The sequence below is a fragment of the Hippopotamus amphibius genome, chromosome 1 (genome assembly GCF_030028045.1).
Source record: "Hippopotamus amphibius kiboko isolate mHipAmp2 chromosome 1, mHipAmp2.hap2, whole genome shotgun sequence".
Classification (NCBI taxonomy): domain Eukaryota; kingdom Metazoa; phylum Chordata; class Mammalia; order Artiodactyla; family Hippopotamidae; genus Hippopotamus; species Hippopotamus amphibius.
In genome coordinates, this window is record NC_080186.1 from 228455716 (window position 1) to 228472588 (window position 16873).

The window sequence follows — 16873 nt, forward strand, 5'->3', positions numbered from 1 at the left end:
AAGGCACATGGGTGACTTGTGAAGGAAACCAAGCATAAGCTCCCAGTGGAGTCACGTAGGACACGCTTAATTTCTGTAGCAATGAATTGTGACAGCATAGTTGAAATGTCTATCAGGGAAGCTCATTAGAGACTCAGTGCCTAGAGTTTTTAAGTGAGAACTGACCACATGGGCACTTTTTGCTTAGCATATACCAAAATTCCAGACTCCTAGAAGGAGTGTAGGTATTCATTTGCTCCAAATAGTTTAGGTACAGTGAACTATTCTTATCCAGAAGTGATGGGAACACTCCTGAAATCCCAGAAGGCAGGTAAGGGCCAATCTTGCAAGCAGGCCTTTCTAAGGATACTAGTCTCAGGCCTGCCATTTTAACTACTTTTTGCACACCTTGCCTCCTTCCACACAAACCCCACCCGTTTCCCTATTGTAGTACCCTCCCCCTTTCCCTTCATCTTAACTCCTCCTGGTTCCCAAACAATTCAGACCTAAAGTATTTAGGTTGGGTTGAGGTGGGCTGCCTAAAAGGCAGGGATTAGGTTGGCCTAGAGTGAGATTTCACGGTCTGAGCAGATTGAGGAGGTAGTCCAAATGTGGAGACAGACAGGCTCAGGTGATCAGGTGCTAAGGGTTAGGGTTAGGTTACCCAAGCCTGGTAAGCAGCATCCTTGTTGGGGGACGGGATAGTAGTGGAGATGAAAGATTGGTTATGTACAGGGGTATTGATGAAATAAATATATTAATGATAACAGAGACCATGTTTTCACTGTTAGGAGAGGGAGCTCAAGGAAGGGATGATTCTCTTTGCACATGTTTTTACGATATTATTTTACTCGTTATAAGAAGCAAATACTACTGTTGTAATTTTAAAAGTCATCAAATGGAAAAAATATTTTAAGAAGAATTGAACATTTCAGTGGAGAAAATGTGAAATATTATTTTATGGTGAAATATTGAAGTTTAGAGATGGTAGACCAGCATAATGGTCTGGAGAAAAAAAATGTCAGAGTTCAGACGTAGTTCAACCAATTATTAATGTGATTTTGGGCAGATTACTTACATCTTAGTTTTATAATCAGGTAAAGTGTTTAATGATATAATCTACCACTAGGAAACCTACCACTCAGGATTACCATTTATTGCATTTAATACAACTGATTATAATGTCAGCAAATAATAGGCTCTTAATATTAGCTGTTACTGTGATTGATTAAGATTAGACAAGTAGTGTGTTAGACTAGATATTTAAATCTAAGGCTAAACTGTCTTCCAAGAGAAAAAGAGAAGCTTTTGTATATCTTTAAATCAGACACTTGCTATTAAAATGATTTGCAAATTGTTTATAGGAATTGATAGTACTGCTACTGTCACTGCATAAAAGTATCAGTATGTACCTTTCCTAGCACCGTGCATTGTTATTTTTTTTTAAATTATGATAATTTGATAGGAAAAAAAATCTCATTTTATAAAACTTGACCCCTATGTAAAATACACCACTCTGAAATGGATTAAAGACTTAAATATTAAGTCCTAAAGCCATGAAAATGCTAGAAGAAAACATAGAAGTAAAGCTTTTTGACAAGGGTCTTGGTACTGATTTTTTGGATGTGACACTTAAAGCACAAGCAACAAAATCATCAATAAACAAGTGAAAAAATTCCAAAGGCGGGGAGGAGAGGGGAGGGGTGGATCTTAGGCCAAAGGAAAGCACACTGAATGGTAGGAAATACACACCAGAGCAGTAATCCGAAACTTTTGTCCAACTGTTTCAGCAGCTGTGTTTCGATATAGGATGGGTTTTGGTGACTGCATACCTGCCAACTACAGTGTTATATAACACAGAATAAGCTCTCTTACCAAAAAAAATCAGAAATAAAAATAAACAGACAAGACTATATCAAACTAAAAAGCTTCTGTACAGCAAAAGAAACCATCAACACAGTGAAAAGACAACCTACAGAATGGGAAAAAAATATTTGCAAAACCATTTATCTAATAAGGGGTTACTATCCAAAACATATAAAGAACTCATACAACTCAACAGAAAAAAAAATTGAAAAATGGGCAAAGAACCTGAATAGACATTTTTTCCAAAGAAGATATACAAATGGCTGACAGGCACATGAAAAGATGTTCAACATCCCTAGTCGTAAGGGAAGTGCAAAAACAATGAGACAACACCTCACACCTGTTAGAATGTCTGTTATCAGAAAGACAATAGGTAACAAATGCTGGAGTGGATGTGGAGAATATTAAACCTTTGTGCACTATTGGCGGGATTTATAAATTGGTACAGCCACTGTGGAAAACCAGTATGGAGGATCCTCAAAAAATTAAAAATAGAACAACTGTATGATCCAGCAGTTTCACTTCTTGGAATATATCCAAAGGAAATGAAAGCAGTAACTCGCAAAAATATCTGCACCTCCGTGTTCATAGCAGCATTATTTACAATAGCCAAGATATGGAAACTTAAGTGTCCCTATATGGATGAATGAATAAAGAAGCTGTATAAATATACAATGGAATATTATTTAGCTACAAAAAGTGAGGAAATCCTACCATTCACAACTTGAAGGCATTATGCTGAATGAAATAAGTCTACAGAGAAAGACAAATACTGTATGATCTCACTTAAATACGTGGAATCTTAGAAACAAACCTCATAGAAAAAGAGATCAGACTTATAGTTACCAGAGGGAGTGGGGCAGGAGAAGGAGAAATTGGAGGAAAATGGTCAAAAGGTACAAAATTCCAGTTATAAATAAGTACTAGGGATGCAATGTACAACATATTGACTGTAGTTAACATTGATGTGTGGTATATAAGAAAGTTGTTAAGAGTAAATCCTAAGAATTCTCATCACAAGGAGAAAGATTTTTCCTTTTTTTTCTTTTTGTTGTATCTATATGAGATGATGGATGTTAGCTGAACCCATTGTAGTAATTATTTCACAATATGTAAATTAAGCCATTATGCTGTATACCTCAAATTTATACAATGATATATTCATTTATTTCTCAATAAAATTCAGGGGGAAATCTCATTTAAATTAGCATCAGTTTGATCAATAATGAGTTTAGAAATCATTTTGATTAAATTAATGTAAATGCTTTTTAACCTGCAAAAGATTGAGACAGCTTCTAATATTTAACATTCAGTAAGCACATACTATATGCTGGGCATTGTTATGAGCACTTTTTAGTTTCAACTCATTTAATCTTAATATCCTCACCAGGAAATGATGGTTTACAGTTATTGAATATGAGAAATTTCATTCATCTTAATTTGTGAGAGGACTTGTTAATCAAGAGTTTTTTTAAAAAACTGTAATTTAAGTTTTTGTCCACTAGATGTCCTCAGCTAAATTTAAGTTACCAGGATTAACTTTTTGTTCATGAAATTTTGTTTCTAGATGTCTAAATTAAAAATTAATAAAATACCCTTTTAAATAAGAGATAAGATAAGGCTTCAGGAGAAATTCTTTACGTGTAATTGTTAATACTTGATATTTTAAAAATTTGTATGAGGTCTTTAATAATCTATAAATACCTTTGATAGTAAGGAGATTTAAGCATTACTAGTGATTTTTGACTCCGTATAATTTTGGTGGAATAAGGACTTTTAATATTAAATTCTTATTGTTTAGTTTTATCTTTCTTTTTCCCCCCTTTTAATTTTTATGTTTTCTTACAGAGTTTTGGGACTGGAGTTAAACAAAGACAGAGATGTTGAAAGGATCCATGGCAGTGGAGTTAACACCCTTGACATTGAACCTGTTGAAGGGAGATAGTAAGTTTATTATATAATCATTTTTGTTCCTAAGTGAGATCCAGTAAAATCTTGCTTTCAGATTAATTTTGTGAATTTCATTAAAAATAATAAAAATTCTAAATTATAGCATTTTAAATCTGACATTATCAATTTCCAATAAATACAGAACATTGAACCTATGAAATGTTGCCAAATAAACATTTCCAAACTACTTTAATGTAAATATATTCATTGTTAAATCAACAAATATTGAACTTTTTTGGATGCAGAGAGTTTGTAAGTGCTGATGTATGTCTTTAGGTGCTATTTCAAAACAGAGTTGTTACTCTCAAGGCGTCTGGTGGGAAAACAAATATAAAAAGCAGAAGCATATTTTGGAGAATTAAGTTTGAAGCACACCAGACTTGTGTTTGAGGCTTTATGTTTATCAGCTGTGTGGCCTTGAGCAATTTATCTAACCTTTCTAATTCACTGTTGCCTTAGGTACACAATGTAACAATGATACCTAACTAACAAGTTTGTTGTGAAGATTAATTGAGGTAATATGTATAACATGGTTAGCATAGGACATGACATATTGTAAATGTTTGCCACCACTGTTGTTAATCAAAAGCATTATCACTTATACTTTTACTCCTTTCAACCATTTTCCATACAGCAGCTGAAGCGCTTTGAAAACTGTGATTATGAACATGCCATCCCCCACTTAAAACGCGTGTACCCCACATTACTCTTACAAGAAAGTTCAAAACCCTGCCTGTGGTCTATAATTAAGACAAGTGTAAAAGTAGCTAAAGAAAGGTTTGTCTTGTCATGTTCTGTTTAGCATTTGCCCCCAAATTTTTATATTTAATAAAGTATTATTATTTACATTAAAATAAGCCAGGGTAGGTTTTATAGAAATCCATTTTTTATTTCCAGCTTCTATCATGGTATACCTAGTAGTACTGAGAAACATGTACAGTGAACAAATTCTCACTTTTTAACACATGGTTAAATCTAACAGATGACCTTTGATAATTCTTTTCTTTCTCCTGACCTTTCCTAGGCTCCGTATAACACCTTGCAATCAAGGACAGTTGTGGGACATTTGCTTATAAAATAATCCAGACATGTGCAGCAAGGGTTAGCTGATTTCTTTTGGTCTTAGGTGCTGGTGGAAAAAAATATTCATACTCCAGCCAGTCATTTGGGATAGTAATCAATTGTTTGACCTGTAAAGTACATGAATCCAAGTAGACTACCAGTTGGGAGAGTTAGTGAGAAATGTGGGAAGTTATGGATTATATGTGCATTAAGTATGTGTGAGAAAGGCAGACTGAGGAGTCTTTGCAGAGCAGATACAGAAAAGTCAAGATTCTCACTACAGTGGTTTCCCCTCCTCCCCCCCCCCCCCTTTTTGCATAGTAAAAATCTACGACTATTTATTTCATTGTTTGCTAAGACTTGCATTTTGCATTAAACCCTTTTGGCAGCAAAGAGAAATAAAAAGCAAAATGAACGTTTAATGGAAAATTAGATATAGGTCTTCTTTTTCTCACAAAAATTAGTTCACATGTAACTTGCTCAAAATACTTGTTAGTATTTACCAACCACTGTGAGAGCTGTAGTGATACCACTGAAAACCAGAATGAAAACTAGAATACATAAATCTTCTAAAGAAGCACTTATTTCCAAAGCTAGCAGTTAATTGAAGTCTACCTGAAAACAACATTTTTACAAGTGCAACTACATAAAGTACATTTGTGTATCATCCTGTGAAGCTTGAGTTTTATTTTATGTCTTCTAAATTCTTCTGAGTTAATTTCATGCATCTTTAGTACTGAGTTTACTTATCCATATAAAAATATGAAGTCCTGTCTTTTACCATGTTCACTTTATTAGCAAGATAATAACTGTACAGTTAAGTAACACCATTTCCATCAGATACTTCAGCTACAAAGTCAGTTAATTACAGTAATGTTCAATTTTTTCACCCAATTCATGTAATCAAAGGAAAGCTTTTGGAAGTCATTCTAGCAAAGATGAAACATCTGACATTATTGTCAGTACAATTTAAATGAAGTTTAAAAGTTAAGTTTTGAAAACAATTGTTTGGTTTTGCATTGATAGCACATGAGGTGCCGTGGTAAAAAAACAGTATTTCACAAAGTTCAAATATGGAGCAAAATGTTTTTGGAATTTTTATGGTACACGTGTAACTCACAACTGTGTCTAAACAAGCTGCAGCATTTTATCAACCAAAATAAAAGCTGTAGTTGTTAAAAATTTACAAAGATTTCTCTGTATATACAATTAGAGTAACTGAACCACAAAATTCTGTAATGAAGCTAACACTGAATATTAAAAAAAAAAAACCTACAGCATAGCATTACTTGCCATCTTTCTTTACTGCCCCATCATCAATCAGATTTAGAACTATTTGACCGAAGAACTTTGAAGAAATACTTTTAAATTAACCTAATTGTTCTACAAATTGATTTTGTGTTTTTCTTAAAACAAATCTATAAATCAGTGCTTCTTGGACATGCTGCTAGTTCACGAATCCTTTGTAACTGGTTCACAACAAGATAAGGCATTTGTACCAGAATGTAAATCTACTAAATCAGCAAGCACAGTTTAGATGAGCTACATTTTTTTTTTTAGATGAGACTTTCTTAGGGAAGAAAGAATTGTGTTCATTTCTAGCACAAGCTCCTTATGTTGCACTATAAATAGCAAAGAAACTAAAGATGGCAAAAATAAAAAACCTATGTTCAACACTTATAACAAATATAAGTGATCAAATATCCCCACAAACTACAAAATAAGGGTGAATGGGAGCAAAACATTGATAACTACAAGTCTGTGTGGTATCAGCATCTATACCAGAGAAGACAGTAAAAACCAGTGGGGCATCTCCTAGACCTGATAACTTCAAAATAACTGACAGTTAGTTGAAAGCTTACCAAGCCAATTTGACTAAAACAGCTGAAAGCCAGTTTGACTACAACTGCTGAAACTGGGAAAGGGTTGTGTACTCTAGTTTTTCAAGGGTTTACAGTAAGATCTGAAGGGGTTGGAGTAATTTAGGCCCTATATCTCTTCAGCTAATCAACTGAAGATGCCCTAATGGACAGGACCCTACATTAAGAAGAAACTGTTTGGAATAGAAGCCAAAGTGAGCTGCACATGGACAACAGAAACAAGGAAAAAGATGGGTCAGAAAAAATTGAGGAGGTGAATAGAACTAGGAAATATCTGAAAGTTAGCTGCCACATTTTGAACATCTTATTTAAAAAAGAAGAGGAGAATGTTCTAGAGATATAAATTGTAAATATTGTTATAAACTAAGCCTCCCTTTTAAAAATTTAAGAAAATTGGGACTTCCCTGGCAGTCCAGTAGTTAGGACTTCCCCTTCCAGTGCCAGGGTGGGGATGGGGGGTAGTGTGGGCTTGATCCCTGGTCAGGGAGCTAGGACCCCACATGCCTCAGGGCCAAGGGACCAAAACATGAAACAGAGGCAATATTGTAATGAATTCAACGGAAACTTTAAAAATGGTCCATATTAAAAAAAAAAGTTTAAAAAAAAAGTTTAAGAAAATTAATTTTACATAAAAATGAGCAAAAGAATAGGATTAAGATCAAAGCCCATACAAAAGTATTTTAAGAACAGAGATTAAATAGAATATGTTCCTATAGACAACGTAGTTGTGCCAGAAAGATACGCCCACAAAATAGATGAGAACTCTGACCTAATATTTTAAAACTAGCTAAAAGCCACTTTTAAAAGATACAGTGTATGAAAGACTAAAGTAAGTTGGAATTAGAAAAACTGAGAAATGAGATGATCAAACTCAAGAAAAATTAGGAAAAAAGTTTCAGAAATGAAAACTAAAGCATAAGGAACACAAGCAAATAGATACAAGAGGTAATACCTTAGAAATAAAAGCAAATAAATACAAGAGGAAACATTTAAAAATCAAAAAGAAATGGAGAAAGGAAAAGTATTCAGGAGATACAGATGTATGTAGAAGACAGGCATAGAAGATACAACATACATATAATAGGAGTTTCTAGAGAAGAAACCTGAAGGAAGAGAATGGAATAAAGATTAAAATGATAATCCAAGGAAACATTCCTAGAATAAATAAAATCTGAAACTACATATAAGGGAAAGAAAATCATATCATAACCAGAATTTGATTTTGAGCTTTATGCTCAAAGAAATGAAGTTTCTTATTAAGATTTTCAAGGAAATAAAACATGAGTCAAGGATTTTATGTCCAACCAGACTGATTTTCAGGTGCAAAAGGGCTAATTGTTAGTAACATACAAGAATTCAGGGAATATTCTCATTAGCCCTTTCTTAAGAATCTACCTGAGTATAAAATCAGAAAACAAGAATGAATAGAGATAGTACCAGAATTGATGGTGAGCGATATTAACAAACAGCAGTACTTTATATAGATTCATAAATATTTGCATATATAGAGATACAGGTTAAATTCATAGATCTTTGTGTCTTCCCTACTAGATTGTAAACTGGGGAATCAGGAATCATGCCTGTCTTGTTCACAGGTATTAACATAATGCCTAGCATATTGCAAAAGCTCAGAGTTGAATGAGTTGAATAAATATGTTCATAATGGAGGGAAGAAATCTAACACTTATCAATTCCCTATTTTTTGCCAGACAGTATAAAAACGCTTTGCATATGACTTATTTTTATATCAACTTTACGGTTTAGGTGAAAATGTCCCACTTTTCACAAATGAAAAAGCTTAGGTGAAGTAATTTGCCCAGGGTCAGATAGTTAGCATCAGTAAAAACTGGCCTGTCTGATTCCAATTTCATTTAGCACAATTATAATTAGGACATTTAAAATGACTGTAATATTTCAGTTTCTTAAATAAGGAGTATCTTTTGCCATCTTGTTTCTACTGTCCTTTCTTTTTGTAATCATGAAGGTAAATTTTAACTGATCACAGATTGAGTCTTTCTATATTCATTCTTCCACAAATATTAGATTCAAAATTTCAGTTTATTGCAATCTATACTAATGAAGATTTACTCTGTATTTATTGGCATAATAAATTTGAGTGTTTGTAGGTCAGTAATTTTCAGAAATATGTACTCATAAATAAATGAACTATATAAAATGATAAATTAATGTGAACTTTTTTATTATTAGCATGTTATCAGGTGGTTCAGATGGTGTGATTGTGCTTTATGATCTTGAGAACTCCAGCAGACAACCTTATTACACATGTAAAGCAGTGTGTTCCGTTGGCAGGTGTGTATTAAAAATGTAATTCATGAATTTATATACATTTGAGTATTTTTCGCATCAAATGCAAAACATGAAAATAGTCGTATGAATGTCTCAAGCAAATTGTTCAAATGATACATTTACATGGCTCTCCCTTGACATTTTTTTGCAAATAATAACTGAAATTTGGGTATAGCTGTTTTTAACACATGACTTCTCCAAAACAACTTGGATATCAGTTTTCAAAAGGACTTTATTTTAAAACTTATGATTATGTTCTTTTTGGTCCCCACCTACATAGTACACCTCAGTAACTAATTGTAGTTTTTAACTACTTAGCATAAGATTCATTTGAGTCTTTCCAGCTAAATATAAACACAAATTAGATTTTTCAACCATTATTAATAGAACAGAAAGATTAATAGCTAGAAGCCATAAAGGTACTGGCAGTCCCTCACACACACACGCATATACACTCACTCCTCTTTTACCTCTCTACTTACTCAAAGCTGCCTAACTTAACATACTTCTCTTTGTCTTGAATTTTTTGACTATTTACTGGCTTTCCAGTCTTGTGAGAATTATTTTTAAGTTTTTAATAAAGCATTTTGTGATTTTCTTTTAATTTGTTCATAATCATTACTTAGTTCTTTCTCATCTCCTGTATTTGATCTGATTTTGATCAGATCTCGAATTAACAGAGAATTAGGTGTTAAAAAAATGTTTTCAAGAGGAAAGCTTCATGAACATTCATATCAGCAACCACTCTGTATTAAAGCTGTTCCCAAAGCACTAGGTAGATGCATAAGTTCGTGGAGTATTTGTGAGATTTACGATTGTTTCTTGGCTCTTGTGCTTCACTTTGGAAATACAGATTTGAGGGAACTATTTCTCTGAGCCTCTGCCAAAATTATTTTGTCTTAGAGATAATTATACTTGCCCTGTTATTCTTGTAAGTTTTCTATGAGACTTAAATGAAATATTATATTTTAAAAAGCACAGTAAAAATTATAAAACCACTATATAAATGGGAAGCAATATAATTATATAGGTACACTTGGTACAAAACAAGATACCACATCAAGTACTCTGGAACTTGGTTCCTAAGAGGCTTATACCATTTTATACTCTCTCTCCACTCCCACCAAACAAACAAACAAATCTAAATTCTAAAGTGTAAGACAGCCATTAATTAGTTTAATTCATCCTTATTTTATCTGAGCTATCATTTTAACATTGTTAAAATAATATTTTTATATATACCACATGCTATATAATATTATTCCATGAATGGCTGTGATTTGCTTTTCTGGTGTGTAAAGTCAAATAAATGCTTAGAACATCAATCTTACTTTATTATGACTTCTTAGATTCAAACTCTTATCTTCAAAACCATGACTTTGTAAATGGGCATATAGTAAGCATCTTTACAAAATGAATTAAAGTAGCATTTTATATCCAAAGAATTTATAATCTAACTTTAAAAAATAATTTTAATAGAAATTGTTACTAAGTTAATGTGGCTTAGACTATTTCCTGATATTTATTTTTGCTTTACTTAATGTGTTTGTTCTTGAGCGCCAAAAAGATTCCTGTACCCAAATTGTTATTAAATGTGAGTGAGAATGACAGATGATACATAGTAGGAGAATAATATAATATTTTGTTCTATTTTAAAATCTAAAATATAAATGAGCTTTTATTTGTGATCACTACATTAAAGATTTATTTAAAACTGGAAAATCTCTGTAGATTCTTAGGAACAAATAGAAATCAATTCTGTTTATCTTAAGCAGAAATTTATCGGGAAGATATTTAATATCTCACATAATGGCAGGAAGGTGGGAGAATCAAATAAGCAGAAAGCAAGAGAAACTAGGATAAGAGAACACAAAGTCACACCATAGGAACAATCTAGTTTGGGTACTGCCACATGTCGCCAACACAGACTCTCAGCTCCACAGCTATGAATAATTGCTAACAATCCCTGGTTTGCATTACCAGCTGGAGTTTGAGAGTCCCAGGCAGGATTGATGAAGCCCAGGACACATGTTCATGCCCCCGCTGCCAAGGGCAAGGGAAAGAATATCTGGAGTCCCTTGCTTTCTGTCACAAGAGGCAATGCCCTGCCTCTCAACAAAACAAAGGGAGTTTCTGCCCAAAAGGAAGAGTTTGAATGTTCAGCCAAGAAAAGGGCACATGTCCACTACAATCCACCCATTTGGCTATCCAATATCAGTATATACCTTTCTTCCCATACCTACCTTCCTTTAAAAAAAAAAAAAAAATTCAGCCTAACCTAATGCACGTATCCATTATTTGACCAAAAAATGTAACTATCCCCTTCCCCAAAAAGCTACCATCCTAAGTCTGTTTAGTTACCACATCCATCTCCAGTTCAGGAAAATGTCTGTTTTTCCACTAGTTTAACATGATCTTACATCAGGATTATGCAACCTGTGGGCTCAATTGTATAGTTAACCTATATAAAATAATGGAGGTAAAAGAGAGTAAAGAAAGAGGAAATTAGTTAAAATATATAAATATATACATAACATAGTAAGGAAATATAAATAGGTACTGCAGTCCTTTTTTGCAGCTGTCTCAAGGCCAGCTTGAGGTCTTCAGGTAGCACCACGTGTGTTCAAAGCCCTTTATTCTGTATTGTGATCCAAACTTTCACCTTAAGGAATCAGAACTCATGATGGTCCTATCAGCATTAGGACCATTAGGGTTGCAGTATTCTTTTATTTACTTTTGTTTACCTTATTTTGGAAAATTTCTAACATACCCAAAAATAGAGAGTAGTATAATGAACTATGTACCCATCACCCAGCTTCAACAGCTATCAGTCATAACCAGTCTTATTTCATCTTTACCCCAACCCACCCACCTACTCTGAGGATTATTTCGAAGCACACCTCAGAAAGATATCATTTCATTCATAATTATTTATTTCTTTTTTTTGTTTTTTTTTAGAACTTTTATTAAGATACAATTGACATACAATAAACTGCATATATTTAAAGTGTACAATTTGATATTTTTTTTCTTATTAGTCATGTATATATGGCAATCCCAATCTCCCAATTCATCCCACCCCAACACCCCCACCCCCCACTCCGCTTTCCCCACTTGGTGTCCATATGTTTGTTCTGTACATCTGTGTCTCTATTTCTGCCTTGCAAACTGTTTGATTTGTACCATTCTTCTATATTCTGCATATATGTGTTAATATACGATACTTGTTTTTCTCTTTCTGACTCACTTCACTCTGTATGACAGTCTCTGGGTCCATCCATGTCTCTACAAATGTCCCAGTTTCATTCCATTTTATGGTGGAGTCATTCATAATTATTTATATCTCTAAAAGAGAAAAGATGTTCTATAGGCATAATCCCACTACCCCTATCTCACACATACAGTATCCTGATATTAAGTATACAGTTGGTGTTCAAATGTCCCACCATTGTCTCTTAAGTGTTCTTAAACAGCCAGTGTCTTTGAATTAAGATTTAGTAAAGGACACATATCATGTTGATCACTGTTTCAGAACCTATGCTGCATCCTTCAGGATAGCACGTCATCATCACAAGGTGGTATCTTGTAACTGATGCCATAACTGAGTCTTCAACAGATCATGCTTCTGTAAGTGATGGGTTACATAAAAGTAGTGAATCCCATGGGCATCTACCAGTTGCATTCTTTTGTTGTAGAAGTAAGGTTCTTAATCAGAAGCAGTACTGTGTGGGACACCATGGAGGTATGTGAGGCAACAATTCTAAGAATGATAGTGCTGATAAAATGATGGTCAGGAAAAGCAAATCCAAAACCAGAATGTGTATCTCTTCCAGTAAGGAAAAACCACTGTCAGCATGAAGTGGTCCGATATTGCTGGCTGATCCCTCCAGCCTATAGTACTGAAATAGGAAGTCTCTCATTTTTGTGAGCCTTAGTAGGAAGCCGGCCTCCACATCACACTGAAAGCCTAAAACTAGAAATGCCTAGATATTCTCTTTCTCTAGACAGCTAAGATATGGCATGTGATTTAGGTTTGGCCATTCATATTGTCCTTCCTGAGACTGCTACTTGTTAATATAGTATCGGTTTTGAAACTCAAATCAGTTATCTGTAAATTTTGATTGCTGTTTTGTAGAAGCCATCCTGATGTTCACAAATATAGTGTGGAGACTGTACAGTGGTATCCTCATGACACTGGCATGTTCACATCAAGCTCATTTGATAAAACTCTGAAAGTATGGGATACAAATACATTACAAGTAAGTACATTAAAAACTTTTCCAAGTTGCTTTGTACGATGAAGGAGAATTTAGTCCTAAACCATTTTAGTGTGATTATTTGCTAAGAGGTCATGTATGTTAGATGTGAAATTAGTATAGTGGTTAAGGAGAGCTAGACTGCTTGAGTTCATATCTTGGTTCTGCTGCTGACCGACTATATGATATTGGTCTGAACCTCTCTGTATTTATCTGTAAAGGGGGTAACGTACCTTCTGGAATGGCTGTAAGGATTAAATGGGTCGATATATGTGAAGTACCTGGAACAGTGCCTAGCATATAGCAAGTCCTCAAAAATCATTAGCTATTATTATTTTTTACCTTGTTATTCAAAAACTACTATGTTCTAGTGGTGTAGGGAAGAAAATATCTCCTATTGACCTAAAGACTTAAAGGAAAAGAAAGTTATTAATATTATAACTTAGTAAATGTAGACAGTAGATAATAGGTTTTGTGATATTTGATCAAATTTATATTTTTCTCATGCCAGTTTTTTCCCTGACTCTAGTCCCCTATGTCTCTACCTGTCTTTAGAACCTCTCTTACTTAAATGTAGTGTCATCTTCTCAAACTTAATATGTTCCAAACTGAAGTGAGCATGATGGCTTCTCACATCCATTTAGCCCTCCAATCCTAGCAATTCTTCCTTCAGACTCTCAGATTTCTCTTTTCTATTTCCCTCACCATCACTGTACATCTAGACTACTACTAAAAATTCCTAATTGGTTTCTCTACATTATTTTTCTTCCCACATTTCCAGTAAGTTCTACCCCAGAATTAATCAGACAAGAAGTTAATCCTGTCTCAACACAAATCCACTAGTGACTCCATTGTCTAAATTCAGCATGGCATTCTAAGTTCTCCATAACCTTACTTCCTACTTTCTCAATCTTAGCTTCTACCTCATTTCAACCTAGATAATATACTGCCATTAAATTTCAACCTAGATGATATACTGCCATTAAATTGATTCTCCTTTTGCCTTCTGAACACATCTTAAGTGTTGTGTTCCCTGCTTCAGGTCCTCTTCCCTATGAAACCTCTCCCTTCTCTTATTCATCTTATAACTGGAAGTTTATACTCTTTGACCAATATCTTTCCATTTCTTCCACCCCCCCAGCCTTGGTAATCACCATTTTTATTCACTGTTTCTATCAGTTTGGCTTTTTTAGATTCCACGTGTAAGTGATATTATACAGTATCTGTCCTTCTCTCTCTGACTTCCTTCACTTTGTATAATGCCCTCAAAGTCTATCCATGTTATCACAAATGGCAGGATTTCATTCTTTCTCATGGCTGAATAATATTCCTCTGTGTGGCGCATGCATGCATGCATGTGTGTGTGTGTGTGTGTGTGTGTGTGTGTGTGTGATATCTTCTTTATCCCTTTATACTTTGATAAATATTTAGGTTGTTTCCATGCCTTGGCTATTATAAATAATGCTGCAAAAAACATGAGGGTGCAGCTATTTCTTTGAGACAGTAATTTCATTTCCTTTGGATATAAACCTGGAAGTGGGATTGCTGGATCATATGGTTCTATTTTTAATTTTTTTGAGAAACCTCCCTATTGTTTTTCATAATGGCTGCACGAGTTTACATTCCCACTAACAGTCACAAGGGTTTCCTTTTCTCCATATCCTCACCAACACTTATCTCTTGTCTTTTTAATAATAGACATTCTAACAGATGTGAGGTGATATCTCGTGGTTCTGATTTGAATTTTCCTGATGATTAGTGATGTTGAACACCTTTTCGTGTTCCTTTTGGCCATTTGTATATCTGGGAAAATGTCTATTCATGTCCTCTGCCCATTTTTTATTCAGATTGTTTAGGGTTTTTGCTCTTGAGTTATATGTTCTTTATATGTTTTGGACATTGACCCTTTATCAAATACATGATTTTCAAATATTTTCTCCCATTCTTTAGGTTGCCTTTTCATACTGTTGATGTTTTCCTTTGCTGTGCAAAAGGTTTTTAATTCGCTGTGGTTCTATTTGTTTGTTTTTGCTTTTGTTGCCTATGTTTTTGATATCAAATCCAAACAGTCTTCACCAAAACCACTGTCAATGTTTTCTTTTAAGAGTGTTATGGTTTCAGGTTTTACGTTCAAGTCTTTAGTCCATTTTGAGTTAATTTATGTGTATGGTGTATGATAACGGTACAGTTTCATTCTTTTGCATGTGGTTGTTCAGTTTTCCCAACACCATTTATTGAAGAGACTGTCCTTTCCCCATTGTATATTCTTAGTTCCTTTGTCATAAATTAATTGACCGTATACGCCTGGCTTTGTTTCTGGACTGTCTTTTCTGGTCCATTGATCTGTATGTCTGGTTTTATGCCAGTAACATACTGTTTTGATTACTATAGCTTTGTAATATGGTAGTCCCCCCTTATCCATGTGGCATACATTCCAAGACCCCTAGTGCGTACCTGAAACCCTGTATATGCTGTATTTTTTCCTATACTAATATGTAGGTAGCATATAGAGTATGGATACACAGAACAAAGGGATGATTCACATCCAGGTCGGACAAGCAAGATTTCATCATGCTCCTCAGAATAGTGTGTTTTTTAAAACTTATGAGTTGTTTACTTTTGAAATTTTCCATTTAATATTTTCAGACCACAGTTGACCTCAGGTAACTAACACCAAGGAAAGTGAAATACAGATAATAGGGGACTGCTGTATAGTCTGAAATCAGTAAGTGTGATGCCTCCAGCTTTGTTCTTCATTCTCAAGATTGTTTTAGCAATTCAGGGTCTTTTGTGGTTGTGTACAAATTTTAGAATTATTCTTTCCTATTTCTATGAAAAATGCTATTGAGAATTTGGTAAGGATTGCATTGAATTTGTAGATTGCTTTGAGTGCTATGGATATTTTAACACTGTTAATTCTTTCCATCCGAGGGTATGGAATATCTTTTCATTTATTTGTGTCTTCAGTTTCTTTCATCAGTGTCCTATAGTTTTCAGTGTACACCTTTTACCTCCCTAGTTAAATTTACTTCTAGATATTTTATTCTTTATGCTGCAGTTGTAAATGGGATTATTTTCTTAATTCCTCTTTCTGATAGTTCATTATTAGTGTATAGAAATGCAACTGATTTTTTTTTGTTTTGAATCCTGCAAATTTACTAAATTTGTTTATTCTAACAGTTTTTTGGTGAAGTCTTTAAGATTTTCTATGTATAATATCATATCATCTGCAGATAGAGACAGTTTTACTTTTTCCATTCCAGTCTGGATGCCTGTTACTGTTTTTTCTTGCTTAATTGCTCTAGCAATTAGGTGCTCAGGACATCCAGTACTATGTTGAATAAAAGTGGCAAGGGTGGGCATACCTGTCTTCTCTCTGATCTTAGAGAAAAAGCTTTCAGCTTTTAACTGTTGATTATGATGTTAGCTATGGGCTTGTCATATGTGGCCTTTGTTATGTTGAGGTACATTCCTCAATACCCAGTTTATTGAGGAAAATAATTAACACTTCTTAATAAAAGTCAATACCCATTCGTGATTTTTTTAAAAAATTCCTAACATAGTAGGAATAGA

General features: G+C 34.0%; 1 protein-coding gene across 5 annotated transcripts in view; it reads left to right on the forward strand.

The window, feature by feature from the left end:
- The window catches only part of ERCC8 (ERCC excision repair 8, CSA ubiquitin ligase complex subunit), a 68763-nt gene that overhangs the window by 8545 nt on the left and 43345 nt on the right, over positions 1-16873 (forward strand). For 2 of the 5 annotated variants that reach the window (XM_057742921.1, XM_057742929.1), the window contains 3 exons: positions 3694-3789; positions 8946-9047; positions 13180-13303. In XM_057742921.1, coding sequence (XP_057598904.1) covers positions 3694-3789; positions 8946-9047; positions 13180-13303 — 322 coding nt within the window. Of the gene's footprint in view, positions 1-3693; positions 3790-8945; positions 9048-13179; positions 13304-16873 lie in introns of those variants that run through there. The other 3 variants (XM_057742938.1, XM_057742957.1, XM_057742948.1) reach the window with 2 other exon arrangements.